The sequence below is a fragment of the Montipora foliosa genome, chromosome 10 (genome assembly GCF_036669935.1).
Source record: "Montipora foliosa isolate CH-2021 chromosome 10, ASM3666993v2, whole genome shotgun sequence".
Classification (NCBI taxonomy): domain Eukaryota; kingdom Metazoa; phylum Cnidaria; class Anthozoa; order Scleractinia; family Acroporidae; genus Montipora; species Montipora foliosa.
The window spans coordinates 13,628,531-13,641,289 of record NC_090878.1 but is presented as its reverse complement, the minus strand read 5'-3'; the positions used below and the strand labels follow the sequence as shown (position 1 = coordinate 13,641,289).

The 12,759-nt window shown below is 39.6% G+C and overlaps 1 protein-coding gene across 1 annotated transcript in view; it reads right to left on the bottom strand.

Annotated features, from left to right (window-relative positions):
* Window positions 1-12,759, bottom strand: part of LOC137972540 (uncharacterized) — a 20,651-nt gene extending 7,892 nt beyond the window's left edge. The window contains exons 1-8 of the mRNA XM_068819290.1: window positions 12,688-12,759; window positions 10,588-10,767; window positions 9,536-9,816; window positions 9,100-9,208; window positions 8,543-8,818; window positions 8,186-8,259; window positions 7,896-8,078; window positions 4,460-4,633 (exon numbers count right to left, since the gene is read on the bottom strand). Coding sequence (XP_068675391.1) covers window positions 4,460-4,633; window positions 7,896-8,078; window positions 8,186-8,259; window positions 8,543-8,818; window positions 9,100-9,208; window positions 9,536-9,816; window positions 10,588-10,767; window positions 12,688-12,759 — 1,349 coding nt within the window. The remainder of the gene's footprint in view (window positions 1-4,459; window positions 4,634-7,895; window positions 8,079-8,185; window positions 8,260-8,542; window positions 8,819-9,099; window positions 9,209-9,535; window positions 9,817-10,587; window positions 10,768-12,687) is intronic.

The window sequence follows — 12,759 nt, the reverse complement described above, 5'->3', positions numbered from 1 at the left end:
GGCAGAGAATATATTTCACAAAAACCACACTCCAGAAGATGAGAAAGACGGAAATGGAGAGATATGATACAAAACACTAACCAAATAAAGATAACGCCTGCTTGAAACTTTGCTGCCACGCTCGAGAAAGTTTTTTTTTGAAAGGTTGTTACAAAAACCTTTCATCCATCGATCCTGTCTTGGGTTCCAGTCCTTCCCCGACAGGCCACGCAAAATCGTGACAAACTAAATTTTCCAAGAGCTTCGAAACATCACATCGATTTTACTCGTTTAGATCATCGGTGACCCCTATTTTTTAAGACATGAATCACTTGCTCTTCTTACAATCTACAAAATATGATGAAATGAAAAAAATCAATGTAAGAAGTTATCTTTTTTTAAATTTTTCTTTCCTTGTGTCCTCAGTTCCGGAATTGGTTAAAACAGGTAGCGCTTGCGAAAACGCTCGTTGAGGATTAACTCTGTTTACGACATCCCCAGCGGCATGCAATTATCTAAAAAACCCACTCCTATATTTCTATGCACAGAAACATTCACTCTAACATACTATTTTGATGATTTTCAACGGATGAATAGATGAGGCTACATCTCGTTATGATGACCTATCTATCGAAATTAGGGAGTCAGTTTTTGGAAGTCAGGGAGTCAGGGGGGTTTAGTGGTCATCAACCGTGTCTCCCATGCACCTCTGCGACCCGGGTTCAACCATGGCTCGGGTCGTATGTGGGCTGAGTTTCAGTCGATCTGACTCCGAGGGTTTTTCTCCGGGTACTCCGGTTTTCCTCCCTCATCAAAATCGACTCCCGGCCTATTCCATCATGCTGTGGTGCTGTGCTCCGAGGTCATACATGGATCGTGTGCAGGGTCCGAGCGCCTAGCCGTCAGCACAGCTCCTTCGGTCCGACCTCGTTGAGCTGCGCCCTTAATAATTCAGTCTCCGACTGCGAGAAAGGACGATTAGCAGGTCAGATAATAAGTAATTATGACCTAACTTCAGGCGAGAAATGAAACAAATTTCAATGTGGGAAGATTTTCGCGCGAACGTCCTTAAATACTCGGGTGTAAGACCATTTAAGGACTGAAAGACCAGTGGCCTGTTTCTCAAAGGTCCCGAAACTTTTCGGGCCTATTTCGGGTGCCACAATTCCCTTTGTTTGTCAAGAACGGACAGGATTTAAGTCGTCAAACTTCACGGACATTTTTCTTTTAGTTAGCTTGAAAACATGTTAAAAGATCGGCTTTCCAAACAAGCGAATGGAGGGGGTAGTTTCTAAAGAAACTGTGGTGCTGCGTCGGTGGGGAAGTAGTATACAAAAATTTGGTTTTATCAACTCCGTTGACAAAGTAAATTGGCCAATTTACATTATCAACTCCGTTGATAAAACCAAATTTTTATTTCCAAACAAGCGATTGGTAGTTTCACAAATGGCTTTTCGGGGCCGAAACGTTTTCGGGACTTTCGAGAAACGGGCCCCAGGCCCGGGTTGCTCGAAGCATCGTTAGCGCTAACAAGCGTTAAATACCATGGAAACGTATAGGTTATGATACCTCTTAACCAACGGTTAGTGCTAACCAGCCTTCGAGCAACCTGCCCATGCATAATGGCTTTCTGCATTTGCCGCTGCGTACTCAACTTTCTCCACCCAAGTTTACCAAATAAGCTTCAATATTAGCATCACAACTCGAAGTGATTAAAATTCGAGCTGCGCGGTTTTGGAGCCTTTATTAGCAAGCGTTACATTGCAGTTCCCCCACACAACACTACAATAGTTAAAGTATGGCCTAACCAAGGCGTTAAAAATAAGCAGGTGAGTTTCAGCAGGGACAAAAGGGAGGACACGTTTAAGTTCGCCGATACCAGAAGCAATTTTCCTTGTTAAGTACACAATGTGAGTATTCCAAGAGAGATTTTCGTCTATATAAATTTTGCAGTGGACACTTTATTTTTTTAGGGGGTCTCGAAAGAGTATTTAACCTTTGTCTTGCGTCGATTAACTTAATTTTAGTTTTAGTCGTGTTCAATGTAAGTTTATTCGACACAAGCCAATTATTGACTGATTCGAGATCACGATTTAAGGCTGCTTCTCTGGCGGTTACATAATTACTAGAAAATGTCAAATGCGTGTCGTCAGCATACATCCTTATACAGGGGCACCCAACGAGAATATAGTTCAAAACTACTTAAACATAGCATTATTAAACGTATTTTAGTATTTAAACAGTAGATATAGGCATATTTTTATCCCCTAAAAAATTTTCATCTGTTCGGATTTCCTAGCTGAAAGTCTAGTCATCCGAAAATAATAGGGATTAAGACTTACCTTTTCGAAAATTTGAGCCAGAAAAAAGGCTCCCGAAAATTCTAGGTGACCTTTGACGCTGGGTGCCCCTGACTTATAGATAATTTGGTAACTCGTTGATATAAATCAAGAACAACAGAGGACCCAAAATTGTTCCTTGAGGTACACCGCAACTAAGAAGTAGCTTTTCAGATAACAAACCATTAATAAAGCATTCTTGCTGGCGGTTATCTAGATACGATTTAAACCAGTTGAGCGAATGTCCGAAAATACCATACAAACTTAATTTAGATAAGAGAATATCATGATCAACTGTATCAAACGCTTTTTTAAGGTCTAGAAACACGGCAGCATTTACATTTCTTTGGTTTATCAACGGAGTTGATAATGTAAATTGGCCACCGTGCAGAGATTCTAAAAGCTGACGTTTCGAGCGTTAGCCCTTCGTCAGAGCGAATCGAGGGATTATGGGTTACGTGTAGTTTTTATAGTAGAGTAGGAGCTACGCTATTGGTGGTAACATGGCAACGTGAAAATAGGAATATATTAGTTAAATGAAAAGCGTTCGTTAATACCGTGAGGATTAAGGGTGCCGATTTGAAAGATGAATTTTTGTTCCAGATTCTTGCGGCTTTCCGTCTTACCTAGATGTAGGGAAAGGCCGCAGATAGCCATGTGTTTTTTGGAGTGGTTAGGCAGATTAAAATGGCGAGCGACTGGCTTGGATGCATCCTTGTCATTCTTCTCAACATCGCGAAGGTGTTCTCGGAATCGGTCACCTAGTCGTCTACCTGTCTCACCAATGTATAATTTATTGCATAACGTACAGGTTATGCAATAAATGACATTTGCGGAGGTACATGTGAAACGATCGGTGATCTTAACAAGATATCGGGACCTAGCGATCACAAAGTGATTACAAAGTGAATGTGAAACCAAATCAGTACATTCCCTAAGGAGTCTAGCAGATATGATGTCAAGCCCTGTCGCCTTCGAGGCATAATTAACATAGAAGAAAGCGCACTTTATTGATGTTAGTTGGCTGAAGTTCTAAATGTTTGTCAGAATAGGTTAGGAACTCGCGATAGTGGATATTACTTATGTTGCCGTGAATCTCACTGGCAAGTCTGGGTCCAATGCTAGCAAAATGATTATTAAAAGCTTCGGACACTTGTTTTGAGTCTAGTGGGGAATCTCCATTAAGTTTTATTTCTTTTACAGTCAAATTGTTGGAATTTTTAGATGTAAGATCATCGATGGTTTGCCAGGTCCTTCGAGAACTGCCCTTGCTTGTTGCTTTTCTTTTCAACTTATCTCTTTCACGCAGGCATTTTTTTTAACTGCGGTGTCACCCAAAGACACCTCGATGGGCGAACACGCTTAGTCCGAAGGGGAGCATGTTTGTCAACAGCAAATAATGGTACCTCCCCTCGCCATTCCCCAAAGAAGACCAGAAATCCGTAGCAAGCTTAATTCCTCACATTTAAACATTCTCTTTACGTTTTTACCGCCAAACATGTAGCACAACTTCTGATTGGGAGGGGTTGACTACTTTTTATCACGTCAGTGACTAGGGTCGTGTTCTGTTGGGATCAACCGTTTCAACCGCAACCGGTTTAGGTTGAGGCGGTTGAGGTTTCCCAATAGAACACTTTTCCAACCGTTTTCGGTTGAAAAGCGGGAACTCCTGGGAATACTGAGTTAGTACCACACTTCTCAGCGTTTACAAGTTGAGGGAAAGCAACACGGCAGGAGCCCACGGCCGACTTTAAATGGCCCACGTAAACGACACCGGTCACTGCCAATGCTTTTTCAACCATTTCAAGTGATTTTCAACCTAATTTGATGCCGGTTGAAAACGTTGATCAACCAAACCAACGAAAACGGTTTTTTCCGAATAGAACATTAAAAAACCAACCAACACAACCAACTTAAAACGGTTGATCCCAATAGAACACGACCTAGGAAGCAAGCGGCAAAGAGGCAACTCATCCAGTCATATTTCTGAGCCTTAGCTCTGAGTGAGAACGATGCTATTTAAATTAAGGTCCGGAGGGAGCTTTCTTTTCCACTTCAGTTTTGAATTAAAAGCTAGTGGCGTTGATTAAACAATCCATTATATGTACTTTCAGTAAATTGCAACAAACTTCTGCACGTACCTTGATAGACCGGAGAACTCAAAGAGTCTGAGGATATTGAACAAGTATCCGAGTCCAGCCACACTCCACTGAGAATTTATTTCAGCAAACCGTAGAGGAATCACAAGGGTGGTTAAAATCAGACCCAGAAAATCAAGATAGTTGTAAAGATCTTTAAAATGCGTCGTCCATTCCCTGATGAAAAAATGCTTGACTTAAGAACGATGATGATACAAAAGGCATGATAAGCACTCCTTTTTCTAAACATTAGAGAGATTTAGCATCGCGTCTACGGCAAACGGCAACCGTTAGGCTGAAATTTGAGTTTTGCCAAACATCAAAAGAACCTTGTTTGTTTTTAGCTGATTCCTTTGTTGTTAGCTACAGATATCGAGCAACTTCTCAAACGGAGACAAATTATAAGAAGAGAATTTTCATGCTTCTTGTGAAAAGCAGCAACTTGCAGTTCGCCGTTTTGCGCAAACGCCATGCTAAATCTCTCAATTAAATTCTGAGCTGGAAGACAGATCATTAGACTTTCGAAAAGGTGGTGGCGAGACGACCAACCACCAGGCGACAAAAGGGTCCAGACAACTTCCCCTTTCTTAGAATACTGGACAAATCCCCCCTCCCCCTCCTCCTAATCTTTCCATCTAACCACTTCCCCTAAACATTTTGTTGCTGTTGTGAAAAGAACACTACGATCGGGTGTTCATAAACTGGTTCTGTACAACGTTGAAGACCCCTTCGAACACTAATCGCAAAGGAAGCATAGTCTTCACTACGAGTTTTGTTTTGGATGTGCCTGTCAAACAGGTGGGTGGATCGAAGAAGGCTCGACAGTGAAGCTGTAAGAAACACCTTGAGCAAGAACGACAACAATGGCGTACAGCCGTAAATAAGAATCTTACGCAACCACCCCGGCGACAATGGTGAGCACGCGCACAAATCTGCATATTTTATTCGCCAATACGAAATCTTTGCAGGCTCCTCACGTCTTAACTGTCCTCAGATCAACAACTAGGGGCTTTTGAGCACCGGCGACGTCAACAATAGAGCCTGAGGCCGATTGCTTGAAGCCTGGTTAGCGCTAACCGTTAGTTAAGAGTTATCGCAACCTATAGGTTTCCCTGGTATTTAACGTTAGTTAACGCTAACTTTGCTTCAAGCAACCCGGTCTAGAAGTGCAGGAAACAATAAGTTTAATGAGAAAAATGGTCAGCTCTGCACGCCCCGCACGTGCGTCTGTTTACATTTCAATACATTTCTTTGCCGTTTCTTGTCCTGACGACAACGTGACCAAAAATGAGGATATTTGGAGGACGTGAGCACCTGACGATACAATGTCAATTTTTCATGCCCAAAACATTAATACTAGTTTCATTCCTTTCACGCTTTCACAAACTTTCCCTGTCGAACAACTTGGAATAATCGCAAAGTGATCATATAATAACGTGAAGTTATCTTTTTTATGACTTTCTTGTAACCATCGTCGTAGTCCTTGCATAACTTCAACTACTCGCGTGAAACGACAGAGTATGAAGATCGTCTTTGAAGGATCTGGGTGAGTGATGCTGAATTTTAAATTACTACTAGTAATAATAATGATAATGATAATGAATATATTTAAGTGTCAACTGTATTTGGCGCTGAAGCACTAATTGGGGACACCGCTGTACAGAAATCAAATCAAATCAAATCATGGGTTGGTTTTTGAGGAGAGAGGAAAACCGGAGAACCCCACGGAGAAAAACCTCTCGGTGCAGAGCAGAGAACCAGCAAACTCAACCCACATGCGACGCCAATTCTGGGAGTCGAAACCCGGCGAGTGTATAAATAATAATGAACTTTATTTAAGTGTCAAGTGTATATAGCACTGAGACACCAGTCTGCATGTAACTGGGGACACTGCGCAGAAATCAACTCGTATGAAATTGAGGAGAGGGGAAAATCGGAGTAGTACCCCCATAAAAATCTTTGGGAGCAGAGAAGAGAACCAACAAACTCGACCCACAGATGACACAGAGTATGGGAATCAAACATTCCCAATTGTTACATTCCCATTCCCAATTTTTTAGACAGTGAATGTACATTTTCGATTCGCAAAAACTTATTTATGTATTTGTTTATTTAACTTTGTCAGTCAAGCTGACAGAGCGCCACAACAGCTTGCGCCAATTACTGCGGCCCTTTTTTACCCTCCCAACCATGATACACAGCAGAAGACAGACCACAACACCAGGAACTATACGTGCCCTACTCTTAGCGACAAGTGTGTAGGTTCTTTTACGTCCCACAGGATTATGAACATTGAAGAGTTGTGAGACAGGGCCTACGGTTTATCGACCTTATCCGAGAAGACTAGCGAGTCTAACCATTTGCAGATGTAATTACAAAGGCAGCACTTTCTGCTCAGTTATTTTAAGACGCTGAGTGTTGGTCCGGCCGGAGTTGACCTCACGACCTCCCGCATGGCAGCACGTTGCTCAACCAACTGAGCGACCGGTGCGCGGTGCACTTGGATCAATTGATACACGGTAATTGTCTTTTGTATGACTTCCTCGTAGCCGTCGTCGTCGCCTTTAGGTAAGCTCCTTACAGGTTCTTAGTAACCACTCACAGGAGACAAAGATAACAGTCAATGGTGGCATGCAATGAACAAATGTTAGTGAACGAACAAACGGAGCTCAAGAGTGATCTATTGTTTTCATCCACCAAAATAGCGGTGATGAAGTAACGTGAAAACCTACTATTTTGAAATACAACGGCGCATTATCGTAGTAATTTCGCGAATATCATGATTCTAATTCATTCGGCATGTTAAATGCGTACAGAGTATCTAGGGATTCAGTAGATGGTTTGCAACCTATCTCCGTAGAGACATGTACAATGTACAATTGCTGGTGGACCAACAAAAGCAGCTAGTGAGAGATCTTTTCTTTTCGTCCACCAGCAAGGTGGCGATGAAAACCACCTAATGGTACGAAAAATATTTGTAGAGAAACAAAAATTAGCGAGTTCACAAGTCCCCTTTGGTCATTTCACGTCGTTGACAACAAGACAACGACGAAGAATTGTGATAAAATGGAAAAATTTTGGGTCTCGTGCAACCACTGTTTTCGGGTAAAGAAGCCTTTTGGGAAGAGAGGGGGTCCTCGTTTTCCTCGACGTTGTCCTTGCTTAAGCTCCACAGTCATCTTTCAATGACTCTTACCTTGGGGCAAATCCCAGTTATTTCACTTTTTCACTGTTTGGCCTATCTCCGCAAAAAGATAAACACAAGAACAAGGATGGAAAGGATGCTAGCCATTAGCTTTACCACGGTACTATCTTAGCCATCCAGAACAACAGCGGACAGTAAATAATCTCGGTGCAGTAACAACAAATTTTATAATTATTTCTAGGTTTCCAATGGTTTAAAGACATCCCTTCTAGCGATACAATCTTAACTACTCACCGTCCTGCTTGGTCGATTTCTTTCGAAAGATAAAACAAGAGAAAAATGATGGAAAGAACTTCGCAGATCAAGCGAAGGACATTGGCTTTGCCACTGTACTGTTTTGGATTATCTTGAGTTGACCCATAAATCAGCGCATAGGACAACACAGTTAAGAAAACAATGTACAGCGACGCTTGAACGCTAGAAAAATTAAAATTGAGGAGAGTGATTAGGCTAGAAAGTAAGATACGAGGTTGAAAAATCTTGCAAAAGTCACGCCAAGCCAACATTTTCAGCAAGATACTCACCAAAACCACCAATGTCCAAACTTTTTCCACTTCCTTGTAACTAGCATTCGCACTACAGGGTGCTGAATTGCCTCCTAACAAGGAAAGGACAAAGGTGAAAAGAAATGTTATAGAATTTGATTTTCATAGTTTCATTAATTAGTTTTCACTTGAAAAGATAAAAGTCAAATTCAAATTCAAATTCAAATTCAAATTCAAATCCTCAAATTCTCATTCTTCAAAGTCAAATTCTCTATACACAACTCTTTCTGTCTCTTTAAAGAATGGTCTCCCTTGTGGATCTGAGTCGCAAATTGATGACTCTGGTATTTAGGGTGAGTTTAAATACCAGTCTTACAGGTTCACCACTTACTCTACCTTGTCCCCGCTCTCTGCAATTTGCCGAAGACACGACACTGACTCCGGGTTAAATAATTCATTTGTAGTTTGATCGTCTATCTTTGGTTGCCTTCCTTGTTCATCAGCCTCCAACAAGTGATACCAAAAGAAGTAATTTAAAGGATCATCCGGAACACTGCTGCACGCACGCTCAATACGGTCGTTCATTTCTCCTAAATGAAAATCTTGAAACTTCTGTTGTAGGTACGGCCAATAAGGTTTGACGAGGCGATCCAACACAGCTAAAACCGTTTTCTGTTCAAGAAAAATAGGTTCGCTAAGCCCTTAAGAGGAAATTGAAAGAATCAAATTGACTGAAATTCCGATGTACAAATATAGTTTAATTCACTAAGTCCACCAGGGCTGTCTGGGTGTGTTATTTTGTGGCCAAAGAACTTGTTTGCCCTTGGTTTTACCACACCTAGTGAACAGCCCCTACGGGAATGCCCCTACAGGGATTGTATGGTTATTCCGTTTGAGTTTGCATGTGATGCAAATGAAGGTACGAGTGTGCATTTGAATTATCATTGTCTTACCTTCATGTCATGTTTGCCTGTTTTGGGGTTTTTATGGTCTATAAAGTGACCAAAACTAAACTTTGCCACCTTGTTCAAAGCATCATCATGTAAGAAAAGCTTATGGACCCTGACAAAAAAGGCAAGTTTACAGGTAACATAAAAAGGTCATATCGAAAGTAATTAAAACCAATGAGTCTTCTTCTTTTCATTTTTTACTGTGAAACCATAAAAAAGACAAAAAAACAGCAAGCATTTCGCAAAAGTTGATCAGTCCTATTAAAGTTTTGTGCTATCATTTTTGATTTCATTTCCAAGGCTAATAGATCCAAAAGTGAGGTTTGCAAAAAAATGTACAAAGCTAGAGTCTCGTCCTTTGAGAAAAGCTTAGATCTGATGACCTGCAGGGTCCTAACATCAATATCAATAAATAATATCAGCAACTTCTGTCACTCACCTGTTTGGTTTCATTTGTGATATTAGATACGCAGCTGTTTCATCACTGTATGACATCAGTGCCTTTTCAACTGGTAAACAGGCCGACTTATTCCCAACTTGTTCAGTTTTCATGTATAAAAGTAAGGGATACTTTTCAATAAGCAACTTTGCAACACCTAGGAAATTTCGCTCCACAGCAAGATGGAGTAGCGTTGGGCATGAAGGGTCTTCTTCAACACGATAGTACCTGTACTTTTCATCACTGTCCCTTTCCAAAATGATTTCTGTAAAGCGGCTTATCTATGAAAAAGGCATATCAACATTTGCTTTTGTGTTCATGGCGAGATAATGGCTTTTTTACAGAACTGGTAGTTTATGTGTAATCACTCCTTACTGTAAAAATTATAATGTTTTCCAATCTAAATGTTGTTGTTTTTTTTCAAAACCCACTTCACCTGGATTCTTCCTCTAGGACCCAATCTTTCTTAATCTTCCATGTGTTCTACCCAGTGAGATATTTGATTCTTATGCAATAATAACAACAATCATCCACATCATTATCCCCTTCATCACAATCTTAATCAGAATAATAAAAATCAACACAAAATATAATAAAATAACAGCAACAACAACGTTTATTTATACCTGATAAACTTACAGCAGAGTGGATGTGGTCGTGTATCTACAAAGTCAAAACTACTGTTTACAAATGAATGTCCTTAAAATTAAAATTAAACAAAAGAACTATTAAAATGTACATATATACTAAGCTATTTAAATAAAATTTGCCACCTAAGTGTGTTTTTAAACAAGCTTATGCTTAAAATGGCACTAATATCATTGCCAACAGAATTCCACAAAGATATAGCTCCATAGCATGTAGATTTACGAAGAAATTCCGTGTTAATGGCTTCAGTACCATAGAGGTCAATTTTCTTCTTAAGTTGTAATTGCAGTCATATTGTTGGTTTATAAAATCAAAATAATATGTAATAAAATAAGGGTAGGTTCTGTTTGTTAGGAGGAAGGAATTTGCTGTCATAGTTTCCCACAGCCAGTTCCCACACATACCAGATATTCAAGGCTTGCTACCAGTTCCATTTTGTCTTTGTACTTCTCACTGGCTGGCCAATCCTTTATTATAACACACAGAGTATCTTTGCCATATTTTGCCAGCAATCTCTCAGTGCGGACCTCATCCATAGCTCTGTTCCATGATATCCCTGCTTTACTGTTAAACTTTTCTTCAACCTTTGAATGAAAAAGACATGCAGGAATTGACAACAAAGTCATGAAGACTATCTTTTCAGACTGCAAAACATAAATACAACACATGAATGCAAAAAATTATCCCAATGACTCCTGGGAGTGTGGGACTTAACAGATTTTAATAATGCTAGACAATTTTACTCATCAACTAGGGGTGCCCTAGGGCACCTGAGGAATCAATGGGTTATTCCAACTATTATTTGAACCTGATTTAAGTCCAGGTAAAGCTCAAAGAGATTCTCCAAGTAAAGGTTTGAATGTCCTCATACTGATGAACTTTTGAATGGTCTTTAATTATCAGAACTGTTCAAGCAGCCATAAAATCGACCAGAAGGTGGTTGTTTAACACTCAATGATCACAGACAATGGTTGCTAAGGCAGCGTTTTAGTCAAGATTTCTACAAAAAGGTGGCATGGATGGTTCTATGAAGTAACTTTTTCAATGGAAATCTGACATCACTTCAATCAAAAGGCACATGCGCAACTAGTTCCAGTCCTCTGCCATGCATTTCAGTGAAAAACAGGTAAAAGCTCTCAAAGAGGAGATTTTTTCACCAGATGGGAACCATCCCATCATTTATCGTAAACTGAGCATAGCCTAGAATTTCTATTTGGACAAAAAATGGAACTGATATTTTGAAAAGTGTATCAAAGGAGGGCCTTGTTGACGTTATGATTTTTTTGAGGAATAATTTCTTTTAAAATCCATGCTACTGGATTTGTGTTAGAATGTTTTCATACTCTTGTGTTAAAAATTTGTGAAAAACATAGTCAACTTTCTGAGTAGTTTCTTCAACAAATTACATTGAATCTCTAATAATGACAAAATCATTAGTAGAGAATGGCTTAGAAAACCACAACACTTTATCAGGAGAGATGTCCCTGGTCTCCCCCTTACGTTGAATTAAGAACTAGTGGTTTTTATAATTCTCGAAGGGATTTCATAAAAAAATTGAAACTAGGTAGTAATGGGTTCGTTGGAAGCTACTAATTATCTTTGTGGATAATTATTAGACTAAAGATGACCATTTGTAATTCTTTAGGTTTCCACTTATTAACCTCATTAACCCTGTTAGCTCAAGTACAGCATAAAAGTACAATATCAACAAAGCAACCACAATTTTGTCTGTGCTGTCTATAGACCTGTTAAAAAATAATTATGTTAACTTCGCATATAGGGGAATAGCAATGAAGTTAAAAAGAAAAAAAGCTCTGAAGAGGGTTTCTTTAAAAGATTGCAAAAAGCATACCCTGACTAAGAACAACAACAGGATAATGTCTATACATTTTCAATTATGTCACTCACTTCTTCCATTAATTTTTGCATTACTTGATGAAGTGGAACTTTATTAAGGACCTTGAACACTTTCAATATTCTTAGGATTTTGAGGGACTGTAATACCTACCAGTACAATGTAGTTGATACGAAGATTTTTTTGAAGCTAGGAAGGTAATCTTGTTGAGTATGGCACAAATCTTTCCATTTTTTATCTGCTATCACCCTGAGGGCATTTGCAAATAGAAATTCATTTTGTTTTCCTTCAAGGAAGACAACAAAAATGTTTCATCCATTTGGAAATTCTTTTCATATGTGCCAACATGCTATTCGAGGGTGCAGACAAAAATAGTTCATTAGGATTTCTTCCATCCTTGGAGGGAGATGTAGATAAAAACGGAATGCCTCACTCACCCTCCTAGGGCAAAACATTAACAGGTGAATAACATTAACCATACTACCAAAAATGGTAAAATAGGTCAACTGAATACTGATTGAAGATTGGTACAATTTATACCATATCTGGACGATCACATGCTATTTAAAACTTAAACATAACGAAGGACATATATTTTGCAAAAAACGTGATAACTACAAAAAATTATGCGGGTAGTTTGAATGCTTACCTTAAACCAAAAATCTTCGTCAAAAGGCTCTTCCAAATCATGGCCCTCATTTTCAGATTTGCCTTCAACCAT